The sequence below is a fragment of the Podarcis pityusensis genome (assembly GCF_964106645.2).
Source record: "Podarcis pityusensis genome assembly, chromosome: 5".
In the NCBI taxonomy this organism is placed as follows: domain Eukaryota; kingdom Metazoa; phylum Chordata; class Lepidosauria; order Squamata; family Lacertidae; genus Podarcis; species Podarcis pityusensis.
In genome coordinates, this window is record NC_138032.1 from 48,844,000 (window position 1) to 48,863,799 (window position 19,800).

General features: G+C 41.5%; 2 protein-coding genes across 4 annotated transcripts in view; one reads left to right on the forward strand and one right to left on the reverse strand.

Annotated features, from left to right (window-relative positions):
• The window catches only part of GPAM (glycerol-3-phosphate acyltransferase, mitochondrial), a 34,474-nt gene extending 20,757 nt beyond the window's left edge, over positions 1 to 13,717 (reverse strand). Inside the window, exons 1-9 of one of the 3 annotated variants that reach the window (XM_081006397.1) lie at positions 13,591 to 13,717; positions 10,769 to 10,899; positions 8,772 to 8,894; positions 8,479 to 8,552; positions 5,412 to 5,525; positions 4,539 to 4,688; positions 3,877 to 3,973; positions 3,138 to 3,274; positions 1,108 to 1,207 (exon numbers count right to left, since the gene is read on the reverse strand). In XM_081006397.1, coding sequence (XP_080862523.1) covers positions 1,108 to 1,207; positions 3,138 to 3,274; positions 3,877 to 3,973; positions 4,539 to 4,688; positions 5,412 to 5,525; positions 8,479 to 8,552; positions 8,772 to 8,894; positions 10,769 to 10,870 — 897 coding nt within the window. In that variant the 5' untranslated portion in view covers positions 10,871 to 10,899; positions 13,591 to 13,717. Of the gene's footprint in view, positions 1 to 1,107; positions 1,208 to 3,137; positions 3,275 to 3,876; positions 3,974 to 4,538; positions 4,689 to 5,411; positions 5,526 to 8,478; positions 8,553 to 8,771; positions 8,895 to 10,768; positions 10,900 to 13,090; positions 13,469 to 13,590 lie in introns of those variants that run through there. The other 2 variants (XM_081006398.1, XM_081006396.1) reach the window with 2 other exon arrangements.
• Positions 11,073 to 19,800, forward strand: part of TECTB (tectorin beta) — a 35,695-nt gene continuing 26,967 nt past the window's right edge. The window contains exon 1 of the mRNA XM_081006455.1: positions 11,073 to 11,298. The gene's annotated coding sequence lies outside the window, so the exon portion shown is untranslated. The remainder of the gene's footprint in view (positions 11,299 to 19,800) is intronic.

The window sequence follows — 19,800 nt, forward strand, 5'->3', positions numbered from 1 at the left end:
TTTCCAGGAAACAGAAGAAAGTGTGTAACACACACCACACACACACACCCCCCCCCCTTTTAAACCAGTTTCTGAGACATGAAACACTGGAGAACCTACACAGGATCTCTAGCAAAGTAGGTGGCACCAAGCCCAGCATTGCACAATATAATTCTAGTCCATGCGCAGTGATCCCATTAGTTTTATTGGGATTACACAGTAACATAGAAGGACAATGAGTGCTGCAAGTTTATAGGTGTCCTTGACATCCGCTGAAAGGACTACCAATTAAGGGTATTCAAAGGTGCGAGACTGCTTCGGTATCTGAGGTACAGGCATTTCTGCAGATGCTCCATACAGTACACAACAGCACTAACAGCGTCACAAACTTGTGTAAAACATGTTTGCTTTGTATTATACAGTGGTACCTCGGGCTAGGAACTTAATTCATTCTGGAGGTCCGTTCTTAACCTGAGGTACCACTTTAGCTAATGGGGCCTCCCACTGCTGCTGCGTGATTTCTGTTCTCATCCTGAAGCAAAGTTCTTAACCCGAGGTACTATTTCTGGGTTAGCGGAGTCTGTAACCTGAAGCGTCTTTAACCTGAGGTAGCACTGTATTGTTTTTAAAAAGGTTATTTGCTGTTATTTTCTGCTCTATTTTTAACTGGTTTTATTATATTTTGTACATTGCCTTAAGACATATATGTGGAAGGCAATTAATAAACAATATACAGAGTAATTCCGCATTCTTTTTCTTCAAAGGGGCATATCCCACCACCTACTGCCAATATAAAGAACACCCTCCAGATTATATTGGAACCTGCGGTCTTACAGATGCCACTGGACCACAACTTCCATCCATCCTTGATGGGTGTTGGACTCCAATAACATATGGGAGGCCAGGGACTCCCCATCCCTGTTCAACTGTATCTTACACCACACACGTTTAGATGCAACTAATTCCTAATTATTAAGACGTTTAAAATGCTACCTCTTCTTCTTTTTTGCTATGTAACTGTTGAACCTTGCCACAAACCTGCACACCCCACAATCAAGCCTGAGATGGTGGCCTGGCTCTTCAAATACTTTGCAGAGATAAGCCTTGAATTAAGAAAAAGATACATACCACATACAGCAAGGTTCTGTACAAAATATCTTTACGGCCATCGGGCCTCTCATCCAATTTTCTCCGTATAAAAAACCCTCCAAGCTTGTGGATCAAAGTGCTATGGGTAAAGAAATACCCTTTTTTATTAAAAGGCTAAGAATGTTAACATTAGCACAGGCTGTTGTGTCCACAGTGTGATATAACCATACAACTCAATGATTGATCTCTCTGCATGAGAAAGCTACACATTAAGTTCTGTAGTAAAAAGGTAAAGGTAAAGGGACCCCTGACCATTAGGTCCAGTCGTGACCGACTCTGGGGTTGCGGCACTCATCTCGCTTTATTGGCCGAGGGAGCCGGCATACAGCTTCCGGATCATGTGGCCAGCATGACTAAGCCACTTCTGGAGAACCAGAGCAGCGCGCGGAAACGCCGTTTACCTTCCTGCCAGAGCGGTACCTATTTATCTACTTGCACTTTGATGCACTTTCAAACTGCTAGATTGGCAGGAGCAGGGACCGAGCAACGGGAGCTCACCTCGTGGCGGGGATTCAAACTGCCGACCTTCTGATCGGCAAGTCCTAGGCTCTGTGGTTTAACCCACAGTGCCACCCACGTCCCTGAGTTCTGTGGTACCGCAGACAAATGTTGGTAGTCCATATATGAGCACAAGCTCTCCAGTACACAGAAATTAGGGACAACAGGCTTCGTAGAAATCCTTTTATGGCGACTACCAATATATACGTTTTTCAAAGCGGTATAATTTTGGCTCCAGCTGTTTTTAAACAACTTTACTTTCAAAAAAACAATTTACTAATTATTTCTTATGTCACTTGTTCTTAAAGGCTAAATTAAGAAAAGTTTTGACACCACAATTTTGTTATTAAAATTGCCTTGTACTAGAGATCTTTACTGGTTCAACCAGACAAGATTTATTTGGCCTGGCGAAGATTGCAATATTACATATATAGAAATAAAACAAGCCTGAAGTCCCTCCTATGCCTTAGAATATAAACAGGTGAAAATTTAAGGAAGTAACAAACAAAAATGTCAGTATGGTATACATTGGGATAACAGAAAATTAGCAAAGCGGCTCACAATTTTCACATAAAATTCTTACAGTGTTCGCAACTCTAACCAATTATTCTGGTCAGATCAATGAAAAATGGGGAAGAAAAAGATCAAGTCACACAACTATTTGTATAAAAGCCCTTCCATCTAGCCAAAAATTTGTGGCCTAACATTTTGTGACTTAAAATTGTGGCTCTCTATTATTTATACCTAATAACAGCATATAACGCTGAATAAAAGGCTACTATAGAATTTAATAAAACTACAGTATAGAAGATTGTTCTGACTAAATCGTCTACCATTTCAGAGATTAAAATCCTATTTACACTTACTTGGGTCCCTAAACTCACTGAAACTTATTTCCAAATAAGCATGCATAATATTAGACATAATATCACCGCCAGGACTTGCAATCATAAATAGAAGGTGCCACATACATTATCTTGTGTTATATGAACATGAAGCAGACTACAGCATAACTAAACATGACGTGTGCCTATCTGCTGATACACCTTTTATCAAGGAAGTTACATTTGCCTCACTTTCTATGGCTGAAAACATTCTGCTCCATTAACGGTCAAGAATTACACACCTTTGAAGCTCACTAAATTAACTGAATGCTTATTTTGATGACCTTGGGAAAATGTACCAGGCACCAACAAGTGTTATGAGCAACTAAGGATTGGGGCCAAAGCCTTCACTGGTTTGAGTGCATTTTTTTTTATATACTAATAATTACATTAGAATGCAAGAATATGACCACTACTGGCATATTAATTGGATTCCTTTGCCAATATAAAATTATTCCAGCAATTGCAGGCCAAGTGTTAAAACAAGCAAGACAGTTACTGGGGCACTGCAAGTTAAGCACAAAATTTATTTGCCAGCATACGAAGGTTCATTTAGCTAGGATTTTGATACAGTAATCCACATGGCCGAAATGAACAAAGTGAAAGTATACATGAATAGAACATTACCTGAAAATGGGGATATTCAGATTATTCCCTGCAGCAATGTACGGTGCTTTGATGTTATGACAGAAAAGAATGAACGTGAGAAGCAGGTAGTCAATATGAGATTTGTGAACAGGTAGAAATATAAGCGGCAAATTCAGCTGTAAGAAGAAGAAAAGAAGCAATTATATAAATACCCAAACAATCTGGTTTTAAAACTGTATTTTTTAAAAGTCAAAATGTGTTTTTGACAAGTAATGCAGGCCTGGTAGGTACACTTTCTATTCTTTATGCAAAACATCTGAATTGCCAGCATGGGGTGAGTAGAGGTGAGGAGCAGGAGGCAGTTGTATTATAAAAAGTATCCCCCAAATAATTCTGATTAGGTGCAACCTTTTATTTTCACTGAATACAGTTGTATGCAAACACTACGTAACATACCATAGTTGAGAAAAGGACTTTTAAGGATATTATCTATGGCTACAGAGTGGTTGGTTTTAGTAAATAATAAATGCACATATGTATTTCACAACTCTTGACAAATGGATTTCATTCCAAAATAAGCACAGTTAACTCCAGTAATTAGATCTAGGTGAATTTGGCCCATATTGACTCTTTTCAGATTGAATTCCAGTGTGCTAAGATTGATTTATTTTGCCAAATTGTTAAAAGGGTCCTGTAAGGCCCAAACAATATTAGAAATGGAACAATGTCATATTTCTCCTCTGAAGGGATTTTTTTTTTGCCTCAGGGATTTTATTACCTCTGTTGCTGCTTTCACCATCTCCAATTGGCCTTTGTGAATCTGGATATTCCAAAAAAAGCTGTTAAATAATTTCAGCAACACCCATCCCGTTAACCTAAAAGGGGCAATAAAAGTTGAGCCACCATATAATAGTATTCATGTTTTATATACATTTTTAGTTTCAAGCAGCATGAAACAATATAAGAGAAGCATACACACAGAAACATGCTGCCTTTAAAACCGACACTACTGTAGAAACACAGAACAGAGGCAACTAAATCAGCAGTAATGAAAAATGTGCAACAGTTGCAAAAATTCTATATAGAACAAACTGGTTGTTTCTTAAAAAAAAAAACAGACAACAGTTGTTGCAGCCTTAGTAAACGTAGCAAGAAGTTTACATCCAGTTTGAAAATGCAGAGAGTAACTTTGTGATGATAACATGAAATTCATTTATGACAAAATGTTATTTTGTTTCATGGAAAAGTCTGTATTAGACTATGAAGCAAGACACACACACTATATATTCTTCAAGGGCAAATACCAGGCCTTTGAGTTCAGCTTACACAACAGATAAGAGAAGCAGAAATCTGAGGCAACTAGAAACAGTTATCTCCATGTGAACACAGGTTGTATTTCAGCACCCCCTGACATCAGCAACCATGATCTAGTTTCATTACCTGATCAAAGCAGGCGAGACATTTGCTACCATTTCCTGCAGAATTTTTCTAGCTTGCTTCTTGACCTTGTTGACGTTTCTGGGGTCTGGCTGACCAGAGCCACTCACAGCAGACATTTCTGAAGCTTCCTGTTCAATAGCATTCTGCACTCTAGGTGTTACAAATAAAGTAAGATGATTCTTAAAATAAGCTCAATATTTCACCTGTTTTTGAGATGCATAGACAGACAGACAGAACGTATAGCTACAGAATGTAGGGGAACTTGTAGTGCAATTATATTTACTCATGAGTACTTTTTAAATTAAGGTTCCAGTACAGTGACACTTTCCTAGTAGAAAAGCACACACATATACACATACCTCAAATGCACAAGGCAAAATATCTCAGTGTAAAGCCAGTATAAAGCCTATAAAGATTTTAGAAGTCTTCAGCATCTGGGGAGCAGTAACTAATCACTGAAAAACAGCCTTCCTCAACCTGATACCTGCAGATGTTGATGAACTATAACTCCTATTATCCTTGACCACTGACCATGTTGACTGGAGCCGATAGGAGTTGTAGTCTAGAACTTTTGGACGGCAAGAGGTTGGGGAAGGCTGGAATAGAAAAGCTGGTGTACAACTCAAATTAACTTTATATGTCACACAATTTGACACATTATACACAGATGCCTTCATAATGGTTGCCTGCAGATTCCAAAATTGTGGAAACAAGTATCTAAAATATCAGGCACTGGGCATAAATAGTAGCAAACTCAGCTTCATTGATTTAAAAATGGGATTTCTCAAAAAGGACAGTTCTTTTTCAAAGAAATCCAATAAATTGTATTGACAATGGAACTTTACAAAAAACAATGGTATTTTAATTTCTTACCTGTTGCTTTTCAGCACATTTTCTGTCACATTATTTGCAAACATACCCTTATGAACATCCCGTTCTTGCACGAAAAGAACATAACAGAGTCGCCGGGCAAGCCAACCTCTGTGCCTGCAACAATACACAGTAACTTAGCAAAACACAACCATGAGAAATATTGCATTCAATATTGTCAATCATGTCCCTATCAGAACTAACTTTAATTGGTTAATTGATTAAATAGGTAGGAGTCAATCAGAAATTGGTGAGGCTAAGAGTTAAAGCAAACACTTTTTTTGTTTAAAGGCTAGTTTGGTCAAGTGTGTATGTATTACACAGTATGAAAAAGAAAATATTAAAGCAATCTTCCTTCCAAGCTTTCGTTTATTAGGCTGTTAAATTATTCTCAGATACTTGTTACCCCAAAGATACTCCTCAGATATTGACCCCAAAGCCACACATTATATTAACCAATCCAAGCAAATACAAATTCTCACCTTGGACATCATTGCACTTCAATAAAAAATCATGTACATGTGTATTTTAAATGAATATGAACAGGTCTTATGGGGTTTGAACTTTCCACTTAGAAGACTTTTTCATTTAAAGGTCTAGGAGTTGTTTCAGATTATGTAATTAATTCAGAGATATGCAAGCAAAGTTCTGCTCCTGCAATGGATTTTACCCACTTCTCTTGCTGACGGCAGCATATCCCAGTAACTGCTTGAGCATAAGGAAATCTTACAGAATTGTGGGCAATGATGAAGATAGAGGGTGGAATGTAGGGAAGCTGCACTGCATGACCAGAAGTGCCTTTCCACTCATCCATAGGTACCACTAGAGCCAATCCTCTATCCTTTAATCCAGGAATGGGGCACTTGTGGCCCCTGACATGTCACTCCTATCATTCCTGACCCTTGGCTGTGTTGAAAGTTGGAGCCCACTAACATTTGGAGAGTCACATGTCTGCCACCCTTGCTTTAATGCATGGTTAAGGTTCCTTTAAGAATGAAATGAAGACACAGTCTTCAAATCTAAATGGCCTTCAAAGCCATTACAACGTGAAAATCATATTGATGGCTGCCTAGTACCAGAAAATATTGGTAAGTAGATGCTTGCAAACCTTAAAATGTGATGGAATTCTGAGGATCAAATCCATTGCATTTGCAACCAACAAATGTTTTACAGCCCATTAATGTATTGATTTTGCATGTACTATTTTTAAATGTACTATTTAACAGACTCTCTCTGTGAATAGAGTCCCAAATACATAAATCCTTTTTTAATATGACTGTCTACTAAAGAGAACAATAGAAAAATCTAAGTTGTGCTAACACTGCATTTTGCTGCTGCTGTTGTTTAATAAAAGTCTGGAACTTTCAAAGCTACTTTAAATTAGGTATCCAGCAATTTATTCATTCAAAAGTATGTCTATATTCTTACAATCCAATAGATACCTGGTTTTACAATAAGATTTGATTAGAAAGAAACTTACGAGTGGCTTTACTATGCCCTTTGGGGGATCAAGTTCCAGTAATTTAGCTTGAAAGAAAAATGCTATAGGCCATCCTTTGCCAACCTGGTGCTTGCTAAAACTTGTAATTCTTTCCTCACTTCTGTTACATGTTTTCTTGGTCAGAGAATGAGATATACCTCTTACTGATCAAAATGTATTCTTTCCAACACTCCAGGTTTTGTACCAAAAAAATAAAAAAAATTGTGCAGCATTTTAGGTTTGTTTGTTTGTTTATAATCACCATATATTCAGAGAGGAAAGTATTTAAAATGTGTAGATGAAAGTCAAAAGCCACATAATGAATAAGATTTACTATCCGGATTTACTAATACACAGTTTCATCAAGTCTGATGAAACCAGTATCTGTTACAAAAACTGTACCCAATATTGTTGCATTACCATCGTAGGAGTGAACTTCACAACTGGCTAGTAGAAAATTTGGCTGACAAAAAACCCAGTTACATTTTGTGTATCCTGCTTTTTAGTTGACAGCAACATCTATTTAGGTCAGTAGTGCAAGCTCAACCTGTACATTTGTGATTCCGCAATGAGTACAGCACGTGAACTCATAGTTTCTCATTACTGTAAGCCAGAGCTTTCTAAACTTTTCATGTTGGTGACACACTTTTTAGACATGCATCATTTTATGACATGGTAATTCAGCTTTATTAGCAAACTGGGGGTTAAACTAACTCCTTTCCAGCCCTGGGAAGCATGCAGGGAGCGTTTGTGCGACACACCTACACACTGCAGTCGACACACTAATGTGTCGTGACACACAGTTCAGAAAGCTCTGCTCTAAGTCACTCTCAAGTATGTATGTATGAGCTGCAAGCCATTATGTAGCCTATTCTGGAAGTAAATTCAGTGAAAGAACAACGTTAACACATCTTGATTTTCATTCTTCTTGCTTATCCCCAACAATAATACAATACATATTGGCTTGGCTCACACATCACATTTAACTACTGTTTAAAACAACCTGTGGTGTACTTTAGGTGTGAGGAACAGAATCCAAGTTGCATACCATATCCACTTTTGAGAGGTGGGCGGAACTGCCCACCCATCAGTCACCAGATGGTACATGACATTAGGCAATTCAACTTCAAATGCAGAATAGGAAGCACATTTTTTCATTTAAAAATCTGGATTGAAGCAGGGATTCCTACTGAAAGCAGGGCTTGCAGCCTTCCAGGAATTTAAATTTAGAGCCATCTAATAAGACCCACTTTCTGCAGGGATCAGCTCAACTTCAGTGCCAATTTAAAAGGCACAAAATGCAGTCTGTGCTTGCCAAGGAACAATTCAAAGTACAATTGCAATATGTCAGGTAAGCAGCACGTGAGCATGGCTGGGGAAGTGGAGAGAACAGCCTCACCGGCCATTTCAGGCCCCTTGATGGGTGTGATTTGGCCCATGAGTGGGAGGTTCTCCATCCTGGGCTTAATATGAATGAACAGTGATATGAACCAACATAGTTTGTTTTATGCTATGGCTTAATGTGACATGCAAACTAGGCAATTGCTTTGTGAACAGTAGCATTAAGTATACAAAAAGAAGGCGGCTTACCTTGTGTGTGTTTCATTAATATAGATGACATTTCGAAGGCCCAAAGAAGGGATACTGGCATTAAAGAGCTTGTCCTGAAAGTTAAGAGAGAAACATGTCTTCCATTTCCAGTCATGGCTTCATAAGGACCGCAGAGTTTATATATTATGGTGCCTTTCTTTAAAACAAGGACACGGAACACAAACCAACTGTGACAAAGTAGAATCTGAATTGAAACAATTAGATGCCAGCTACTGTGAATGTTATTACATGGAAAGTGTGTTTCAATTAGTTACCAATATAATCTAATTTACCCGGCTTTGAGGAGTGCATACATAGCAACAGCGCCCCACAAAGGGCCGATTCCGGCCAAGTAGGGTCTCTTTCCATTTCAGAGTGGCTGATCGGAAGACAGTAGGCCTAGAATTGCACTCTCCCTAGAAAACAGTAAAATACAGTAAGTGAAGATAGCACATTAAAGTCCATACACTATTTCCAATATATGAAACAGAGAGCGCCGAACCCTTTAAAAGACACACTGACTTCAACAGAAATTCCTGTGCAAGCATAATCCTCTTGCTGAAACAGATCAGACTCTAAGTCTTGACCTAGCCAAAGTTTATTACCCAATTACATGACTAAAGGTTAATCTTTTAATAACAAGATGTGATCCAAGGCCAAAACTTCCGTGCCTATAAAATCCCAAAATTCCAACCACTGTGCAAGATGTATAGATACACTTGTAAAATACCAAATGTCCTAACATGTTACAACCCTCCTGCACATTAAATAAGCTCCATTTGCACAACATTGCATGATGACAAAATAGAAAGTATGCTTGGGTGTTTTTTTGTTAAGATCACATTTAGGATTTGCAGGGGAGAAGTTACCACATATGGTAAGTTTTTTTAAACATATAGTGTGATGGGGAAATGCATAAAAACAAACAAGCGCTGCAATCCTATGTACACTTGCTTGGGAGTCCCATGACAATCCCATGGGCTTATTTCTGAGTACACGTGCCCAGGGCTGGCCTCTAAATACAGCAAGAATTACAAGTAATAGAGGGACACAAAAATGACTAGATCTTAATTGAAGAGGTTAGAGCAGACAGAAAAGTCAGAAAGCCAAATAAAAGGTAAAGCTTAACCAGAAAAAAGTAATCATTCCACACCTTTATTGGTAGCATTTGACTAATATTCACCCAGATTTATTAAAATAAACAAAGTGAAGACCCTCTAACAACCCTAGTCATTTCTTAGCTTTTCTTACTATGATTTCACCAGGGACAGTTTGCAACACTAAACTTTTAGCTCATCTTTCTAGCCTTCTCTTTTATTGCTCTGACCATCTCTCCAAATCTCTGAGTTTCAGGTTCAAGCTTCTCCTCACCCATCAATATTAGATAATAGGTATTTTTCCTACCCTACAATTCTCATCATCTCCTTCATTTCATAAGTATCTTTATGCTCCACCCAGACATATCCATTCACTACTCCTCATGCTGATCGCCGAAGAATTGATGCTTTTGAATTATGGTGCTGGAGGAGACTCTTGAGAGTCCCATGGACTGCAAGAAGATCAAACCTATCCATTCTTAAGGAAATCAGCCCTGAGTGCTCACTGGAAGGACAGATCCTGAAGCTGAGGCTCCAATACTTTGGCCACCTCATAAGAAGAGAAGACTCCCTGGAAAAGACCCTGATGTTGGGACAGATGGAGGGCACAAGGAGAAGGGAACGACAGAGGACAAGATGGTTGGACAGTGTTCTCGAAGCTACAAACATGAGTTTGACCAAACTGCAGGAGGCAGTGGAAGACAGGAGTGCCTGGCGTGCTCTGGTCCATGGGGTCACAAAGAGTCGGACACGACTAAACGACTAAACAACAACAACTCCTCATGCCTATTTCAAGTCCAGAGTGTGCATCTTCAGATTTTTTAAAATCTGCATTAGATCACCCAGAAATCCCCCATATCTATTACAGTACATCTTATTTAGACCACAAAGTCATTAGTCATGGTGCAAACCCATCTCTTTATGCATTATTTTAAACTCTTGATTTTTTCCCTATTTCATATTTAACAGTTACAAATAGAGAATCTTTTATGTTTCAAGCAAAGATTATCACCACAGCAGAGATTATCACCAGCAGAAAAACTTACTACCCTTCCTCATAAATGTACTGAGGTGCATTCCTAATTTTCTGAAATAAGCAGAAGTGTAAGCTGATTTTCTTAACACGGGGAGAATAATTCTACACTTAAGCAACAAGGTGCTTATGAAAAAACAGAAAGCTATATCTTACATACCCATTCTTCACTGGAGTGTTTACATCTAGTCACAGTGCATTCTGCCAAGGAAGAAGAATAGGAAACATCTATTGCTCCAAGTGACAAAGCAGCGTCATCCATGACACAGAACTTATATTCAATATCATGAGCTAGAAAAGAAAAGAGTCAGTGTTAAAGAAAACTATGCGGCATGCCTGAGAAATCTTTATAAGTGACATAGTATGTTCCTCTTTCCAAAGACCACTTGCTTCTTCTCTTTGTTCCCTGAAGCTACAATCCCATGTACACACTCTCATATTCACTTCCTAGTAAACATGTTCACCATGAGGCTTTGCGGTCAAAATATAAACTTGTTCCCTTTCAGTAGCCCCATCTCATTTTGGAAGTCACATTTGGTCTTCACATCTGCTCCATTCACATATGAAGAGGGGAGTGCAAATTACTACAAGGGAACATGAGTGAGCAGAGCTGAAAACCCACACCCTTCTCGAACCTGCATCCCCGCTGCCATATCCCACACTTTGGAACCCCCTGCCTATAGGCATCAGGTGAGTACCTTCACTTTTTGTCACTTGCTAAAAACATTTTTCTTTAGGCAAGTCTATCCAGATATGTGGGACACGGGTAGCGCTGTGGTCTAAACCACTGAGCCTAGGGCTTGCCGATTGGAAGGTCGGCAGTTCAAATCCCCGCGACGGGGGTGAGCTCCCGTTGTTTGGTTCCAGCTCCTGCTAACCTAGCAGTTCGAAAGCACGTCAAAGTCAGGTAGATAAATAGGTACCGCTCCAGTGGGAAGGTAAACGGCATTTCTGTGCGCTGCTCTGGTTACGCCAGAAGCGGCTTAGTCATGCTGGCCACATGACCCGGAAAAACTGTCTGCAGACAAACGCCGTATCCCTCGGCTGTAAAGCAAGATGAGCGCCGCAACCCCAGAGTCGTCTGCGACTGGACTTAACTGTCAGGGGTCCTTTACTTTTTATCCAGACATGTACAAACTGTCATGTGTTAGATTTCAGCTTAATGCTGATTATAAATATTTTTAATGTTTTAAAAGCCTGTTTTTAACAAGGGAGTTACATATCATTTTGTTGTTTCATTCTTTTTTCAAACTGCTTTGACGTTTCATTACAAACAAGTGGTATATAAATGTTGATATAAAGCTAAATAACAATTGCCATAGAAACTAGGATACGAAGAGGAAATCTCAAGACTTCAGTACTCAAGAAGCATGCCATTTTAGTATACCAACACTGACGCTGCATTTATATTCTTAAACATTCACAATGCAATATATTATTCTGCAAAATGCAAACTAGTCAACATGTTGATTCCCATGATCCAAGGGTGTATAATTTCAAACTCTTTATTTTCAATTCCTTTCCTAATGATCCCTAGCATCGAACTTGCCTTTTTCACAGCTACCGCACCCTGTTAATTAGTATGGAAAAAGGTATGCTGGAACTCACCAACAGCAATTATCATCATCATTAGGAACATGAGGCTCCATGGCCAATGAAAAAGAGATGTAAGGCCATTTCCAGGCTCACCTGGAACTAAGTCACACTGAACCCATTAGGATTTATTCCCAAGTAAACAAGGATAGGGACTGAGTGCACATTAATTTAGAAAGAGGAAATTCAGATGATCTCTAGAGAAACAAAAGGTTCCTCTTTCCGACCCTGCTCTTTAGGTAGCTTATAAATTATGGACAGTTAAAACCAGGTACTTTAGCCTAATTTGAAGCAGCATCGTGTAAGGATACACAGCAGGGTCAAAAGCTCTGCTATAAATAAAGCACAACTGCCAGACGGTAGTATCAGGTGTTGAATATCTCTGAGTAGAAGGCGGCTACTGCCAAGGGATTTCACTCAAGCTATGTAATCACCAGGGGAACGGCACCCATCTAAGCCAAGTTGGCAAGATGGTTGAAAGGACTTTCACACAGGGTTAGTTAAGTACACCAGTGACGGACAACTGCAGGGTCAAAAGAAAAGGGGAGAAGGAGAAGCAGCCCATATTAAAAAGGAAATTGGCTTTCCTTCCAACATCTACTCTGACCTCAAGTCCAAATGCACTAAGCTGGTTCTCACAGCGAAAGAACGCCTTTCATCCACTTTCTGTTTCCGTCCACTTTTATGTTTGGGACAAAAGGCACCAACATAAAAACGCAGAGATGCATTGGCGCAAATGGGCCTCAAGCCGCTAGGATTTTGCAAGAACCACTCTCCCCACCACACCACCCCACACACGTTGCTAGTAACAAAAGCAACATACATATTTTTGCTAGAAGCCCATTACTCATAACTTTTGAACATTCTAAGGAGCTCAGCTATGACTTACAGAGGGCACATTTTACAATGGCACTACCATGCTCGTTTCTAGTACTCTTGCTTCCTTCCTCCCACAGCTCTTAGGCTGGCCAGAAAGAGGTCCATCTCCATATTCCAACCCCCTCCTCCCGGTGCTGAATCTCTGGGCGCAGCACATGGGTCCATGCATGCATGCTGCTGCTGCTGGCCCTTGCCACCTGTCCCTTATTTCAAGGCACTGTCCCTTCCTTGGACGCAGGGCTCCTTTTCTTCCAAGTTCATAAGCAATGCAATTCGTTACGTTCCTTGCTGTGCTGTCACCGCCTTGGGGCGCGCAGCACAGAGAGTGGCAGGAGGCGATGCTGCCCCGTTGCCCTTCTCCTGCCCCGAGCCACAAGCCGCCAAAACCGCGACCTCGCCCCCCACACCCCCCGGCCAGCATCCCCGGCAGAGGCAGCACTGCGTTGGTCCAAGCCTCCCGCGCGCGCCGCCCCTCTTCCTTCTCCTCCCGCAGCGCCAGGCTCGCCTTACCCAGCAGCGCCCCTTCAACACGTTGCCTTCAACCCGCTGCTTCCAGGCTCAGCGCCGCCCGCCGGGGCACCTTGGGCAGCCGCGCCGTCTGCGGGGGGGACCCGTCCTTGCCAGCGGCGGCGGCGGCGGCACCCAGGGCTGCCTAATCGGGCCGCGGGCGCAGGCTCGCCGGCACTTGCTCTGGCGGACTGCCCGGCTGGACTGGCTGCCTCGCTAAAGCGGCCCCGGCAGGGGAGGGCGGGATGCTGACGCGATTTCCGGAGCGCCCGTTGCCATGGCGCCGGGGACACGCCGACCCGCCTCTCCCGGGCCGGGCTCGCGGGGAGGCGGCAGAGGCGCCTGGCTGATCGTGGAAGCTTGGGGGGAATCGTGGCCTGCTATTTTTAGAAGGGGGCGGCGGTGGTGAGGAGATCAAGCAGGAAAGAGGGGATCGTAGAGTTGGAAGGATCCCAAGGTTAATCTAGTCCAGTGTTTCCCAACCTTCCGACCTTGTTTCCTTCCTGTGCTCCCCATGGATGTAGGCAGGGGGGCAGCTGCCCCCCAAATAAGTAAAAATCAATACAAATCTGAGGTTCTGCCCTCCTGACAAAGACCTACCCCTTAACAAAAATCCTGCCTGCTGGTGGGCATCCCTCTTACTCGCTTGTGATTGGTCAAGCAGGTAGCCTGCCCATCAGGATTTTTTTAATTTAAAAAATGTTGATTTCCCCCCTTCGCTTCTTACTTTCCTCTGTGGTCCCCTAGCCTCATGTTATCCCCCCTCCCATTTACACGATTTTCACCTGGGGGCACCGCAGGCAGCCATATGCTCCCCCCCCCCCCTTTAGGAAACGCTGGTCTAGCCCAACCCCCTGCAATGGAGGAATAACAATCCCTCCTCCCATCGCCTGCCGTGCAAGAAAGTGAAATGGGGGCAGGTCTCTCCCCCCCCCCCCAAGCTTTGAAGTAGGCAACTTCCCCTGCAGGCTCACTCCTCTGAGCCCTGCATCACGGATGGGGTGTAGCACAGAGCCTGCTTTGCATGACAACCTAAGGCGAGCCTGCTGGGTCACGCCATGGCCCCATGCTAGACTGCATCCTGTTCTCACAGTGCCCAACCAGATGCCTGTAGGAAGCCCGCAAACAGGACCCGGGCACAAAAGCACTCTTCCCCACCTTCTGGTTTGCAGACATTGGTATTCAGGAATACTGTTGCCTCCTTGTTTTAGCACCCTTTCTGGGCACTGTGATAAGGAAGATGGGGTCCATAGTGATGCTTACAGATAAATACAAACCACAGCTGCTGCCTAGTCACTCTCCCTCTCTCGGCAGTGCTTATGGGGATGCAAAGAGCAGCTGCTCAACTTTTCAGTCATCTACACTCTCCCTCTAGGTGGTAGGGATTCGGGAAGAGGAAGAGGCAGAAGCAGTGACTAACCCTTCAAGAAGCAGCATGCCCTGCTTGCTTGCTTGCTTGCTTCCTCACTCTGGATAGGCTTGTTGGCCCCAATGCTTCCTGCAGAATCAGCCAAAGCTGGAGGAAAAGCAAGCAGGCAGAGAGAGGGTGTGAGCAATAGGAGCCAGGAACTACACTCCGCCTCAGCACCAGATTTAGGGTGGTGTGAGTGGTTCCCCCACACAGGGTGCCAAGCCAAAGAGACACAAAATTCAGATGATCCATAACTGAGAATATCCATTTGAGGGTGCACAGGGTGCCATATTCCGAAAGGGTTACCAAAGTTCTCTCCTGTCTGCCTCCACAGTCAGAGGCAGCAATGCTTCTGAATACCAATTTCTGGAAGCCACAGAAGGGGAGAGTGCTCTTGCCCTCAAGTCCTACTTGCAAGTTTCACATAGACATCTGGCTGGCCACTGTGAGAATGGGATGCTGGACTAGGAGAGCAATTGGCCTGATCCAGCAACCTGTTCTTGTGGACAGCTATCACTTTGCTCAGTACCTTGCTGCTGAGAGAAAGAAATGCCGAGCAACTGTGTGGAAACAGCGGCTGCTCCAATGGCCTACTGACAACAGTCTGGGTCACCAACACCTGCCAGGCCCCCACTGCCCTTCATTGTTTCCAGCTACTAGCCACCACCACTATAATTCCCATGCATTACAACCACTTCATGTGTCTTTTGTGATCAAATCTGCCAGCATCTCTTATTTCATCTAAAAGGAGCTATAGAATGACACAATGACACTGATTTGTCATTATGTTAAGTGTCAGCCTACTTTACTGAAGGCACACTTTTCTACATGTCTAGCATATCCATGCAGGAAAACAACATGCAGACCACGGCTAACCAATGTTGTTGGACAACAGCTCCCATTGTCGTCCCTGGCCATAGGGCATGATGGGTGGGACTGATGGGAATTGTAGTCCAACAACTTCTGGAGGGCACCGTGTGGAGTATCCCCAAGATGGCTCATCATCTCATGAGACATCATATACATTTTTTCATACATAAAAGCAATGGTATCCAGAGGGAAATGATCATATACAAGATAGCCTTTACTGTGAGTGTCAGAGGAATGTTACTGCAGAGGATGCAATATGTGTTTGTGGAGATAGCGTTGTTTCTTATAACAAATTCTACTGGGGAGTTACCCAAGCACAAATTGCACATTGAGTTAGCTGCATTATCTTTTTCTTCATTTTTTCACACTCTTATCAACAAAGTTACTGAGCAAACAACATAAAACTGTATGTGCCCTTGGAAAAAATCTCAGGAGCAAAGTGATCCTAAAAATAATATGTGTGCCTAAAAATCATAGGACCATTTGAGTATTTAATATTTAAGTAAGCATGCTCAGGATATTTCCCCCCTCAGATCTGCCTTGTTTTAAGAAATCAGCTTAAACATTAAAAGTTATTAAAATGCAATATGAAGATAATGATAATATTTACAATTACATTTTACTGGCAGAATAATTGCAGTTTAATGGCTGCCAAATGCCTATACTATTTCAATTATGTTTTTCATCAGTTTCTAAATGAAACTTTGCCCAATGGCACCTGTACTGGTGACCCAACTCTGGATATCCCAGACCTGGGGGGGGGGGGGGAGCTGTTTAATTTTTATAGAACTGTATGCACAAGTAAACAAGTAAACCATGCTGTGGTTTCATGTTTACATAAATGCTGGGTTAATGCTGCACCCAAATCATCCAGTAATACATGCTTAGGACAAATCCACATTTGTACAAAAGCAAGGACAGTCATCCATTTGAAGAGATGTCAAAGGATCGCATTCTATTAGAAGATGACCTAGATTTGACTGAAGTCAGGTTTAAAGATAAAGGACCATAGGAAGGGCAAGCAGTGACCTTGAAGTTGCCCATCAACAGTGAACACCTGGACAATAGCAAAGTACAGTACATAGATCACTTGGCCACAGTCTATTGACATTTACTTGTAAATTTGCATCTCTGCATATAAATTTGCACACAAACATTTTGGGCAAATCCGCACCCTCTTTTATCCTCCTTGGCAGTATTAAAGCAGCCACTCTTTCTGTAACTGAAACAATATATTCTCCCTGTTTACCACTGCCTGCTCTTCTGTCCCCTATTTCAAATTAAATTGTAAGCTACTTGGAGCAAGGATCTCTTTTTTGCTCTGTAAAGCAAGTTGGTGGCACTATATAAGTGACAATAATTAAAGGCGGGGACATGATCAGTTATCCTGCCATCGTTAAGAATCATGAATGTAAGTTAAAAATGATGCTTTTATTTCCCTGATGTGCCTGTGTGTGCGCATGTGAACACACCCACCAACTATATTTTAACTGGCAGTAGCTTTTCATTTGGGGGGGGTTAGATTAGATAGCAGATTTTGATAACAATGCCAGTTAAGGATATAAAAATGTTCTTTTCTGTATAATACGCTACATTCAGCAATGTTCTAGTCTGTGAATTAATTTTTAATGTTTTCCTCTCTGAGGCGATGGTGTTCTTGTTGTTATTGTTTTCCTTTTTGGCAGCTTTATTCATGGGAGAATAAATTTCCTTTGAAGTGAATGGTTGCCAGCAATGGTGTACTTACAAAAGATGAAATCCATTAAAAGCTTTGGACAAGAAATCCCTCCGTGTATGTAAAAAGGCCTCCATTTTGTATTCAGAGTGTGTGTGTGTGTGCACGCGCACGTGCAATGTTGCTATGGAGTTGAGGAAATGAGAATAGTTTTAGAATGTGCCTAAAGGCATTGGCTTCTAGGACTGCATGATTTCTTTAAAAAAGAAGAATCAAACAACATAGTCTTTTGATGCCACTTAAAGCTGTATTCTGTTTTTATTGAAGTGATTTAGATTTTTGACATTAGCCTTGGTAGAAGTTATCTTAAAAAATGTCATTTCCCCCTTCACCTATCTTTTAAATTGAATATGTTTTCAGGGTTCAGTTGGTATACATGTATTTTGAGTTTTGTAGAAAAATTGCAATCTTTTTTGTGGTCATGTGGTGGCCATGTGCCAGGTTATATATAAGAGCTAATGTAAGCATAAAATTGCAACTGATCTGTCTCATGCAAACAAATGATTGCACCTAATATCTGCCACCTACTCTGTTTCTAGCAATTTCCACCTAACTACTTTCACAAGAAAAAACAAAGACACATTTACAGAAGAATACTGTACGCTTGTTTGTTTGTTTGTTTGTTTGTTTAAAAATGAAAGTTAAAAGAAACTTTTAAGCTAAGGCACTGTTCAGAAACCAAAAATGCTACAGAGAAGGCAAGTGAAGGAAGGAGTCAAATCCACAAAGGATCTTTTGTTTCCTTTGACCAAGTTTGCCCTCCCAAGAATACAAACAAGCTGGTCTATTTGGCAGTAGAAAGCTCCAATAGCAATATTATTGCATTTTGTATATATTATATTAGGGACATTTGCAGATTTAGAGAGCTAGTCTATTGCCTGATAAGGCTTCATGACAGTAATAGTTCAGCTATCTGTTGTACCCTCTTAGATAAATTATTTCATTTCTACTTGAAAACAAATAGAACATTTATGAAGCCCATATTCATTTTGTCATGGTTTAGAGGTGGAAGAAGTCCAAACATTATCTCAGCTCAATAATGATGGGAATAGAGAGCTCATTCAGGTTATGTTCTAAATGCTTTTATTTGTTTCTTATTTTGCATTAGTACAAAAGGGATTCAATATTACTGGGTTTTTGGATTAATCAGCTATTCAAACTTGCAATCACAGCATTGTCTGCCTGTTAATTCATTACTACTAAAGCACATTTACAAAGTCCATGATTGCAGACTTCTCCATAGTTACTGCTGGGAGGTGGTTGCTTGGAATATAGCAGGATTGGCAGGAGATGGGGACTGCACCATCCATTTGAGCTTTCCCAATATGCTGATCTTCCTTTTTTTAAAAAAATATGTTTTCTGACTGACAGAAACACTTGAAAAAACCCAAATGTTTTTCAAGACAAGCCCAGAAGGGATCCACGCATCGTTAACTCCAAGTCAAACTCAGAAGTATGCAAGGCATTTTGCATTTCCACATACCCAAACTCAATTTTGTTGACAGACGAAACTTCATGGCATAGCCTACATAGATAGTTGGAATTGTGGAGAGCTCATTCCAAGCAACAGGGAAGTAATCAAACACACCTTCTAATTACTTCCTGGCTCCAGTCGATACAAAGACTGCAATTTCCCAGCTCTGGATTGTGACCAAGACACAGTCATGGATTTGGAATCAATCACTATTGAATAGTGAATCATCAGAACCTCAGACCATTCAATGGCAAAATCGTACAGTGATCCATGCCACCACACCCAAGTTGGAAACAAGTCCATCAAGAGGAGATAGAATGCCATGATAATGCTAAATCCAAACTGAGCCAGGACTTGAGGTTGTTATGGTTACTGTCAAACTCATGAAGCTTTCCATTCTAGATACTAGATGTTGGAGGGGTTTTGGATGGGCTAGATACTGTATGGCCTTCTGCCTATCCCTGCCCAGCTGTAATCATGGGGAGAACCCAAAAACAGCCACCCAAATGGGAGATGGGCAGAATCAACCAGTGGCATCATCCCCAGCAGCTATCAGGAACTCTCAAAACAGGGCACTTCAGGGTAGGGCTGGGCTGGGCTCGGATAGGATGTGATTGCAAAGACCCTGATTAGGGTCTCTTTGCTGTGCTAGCATGGGAGCTAGCTCAGTAAAGGGATATTATTCCCTGTCCGACTTTCTGTGCTGGCTGGCACAAATGGCAG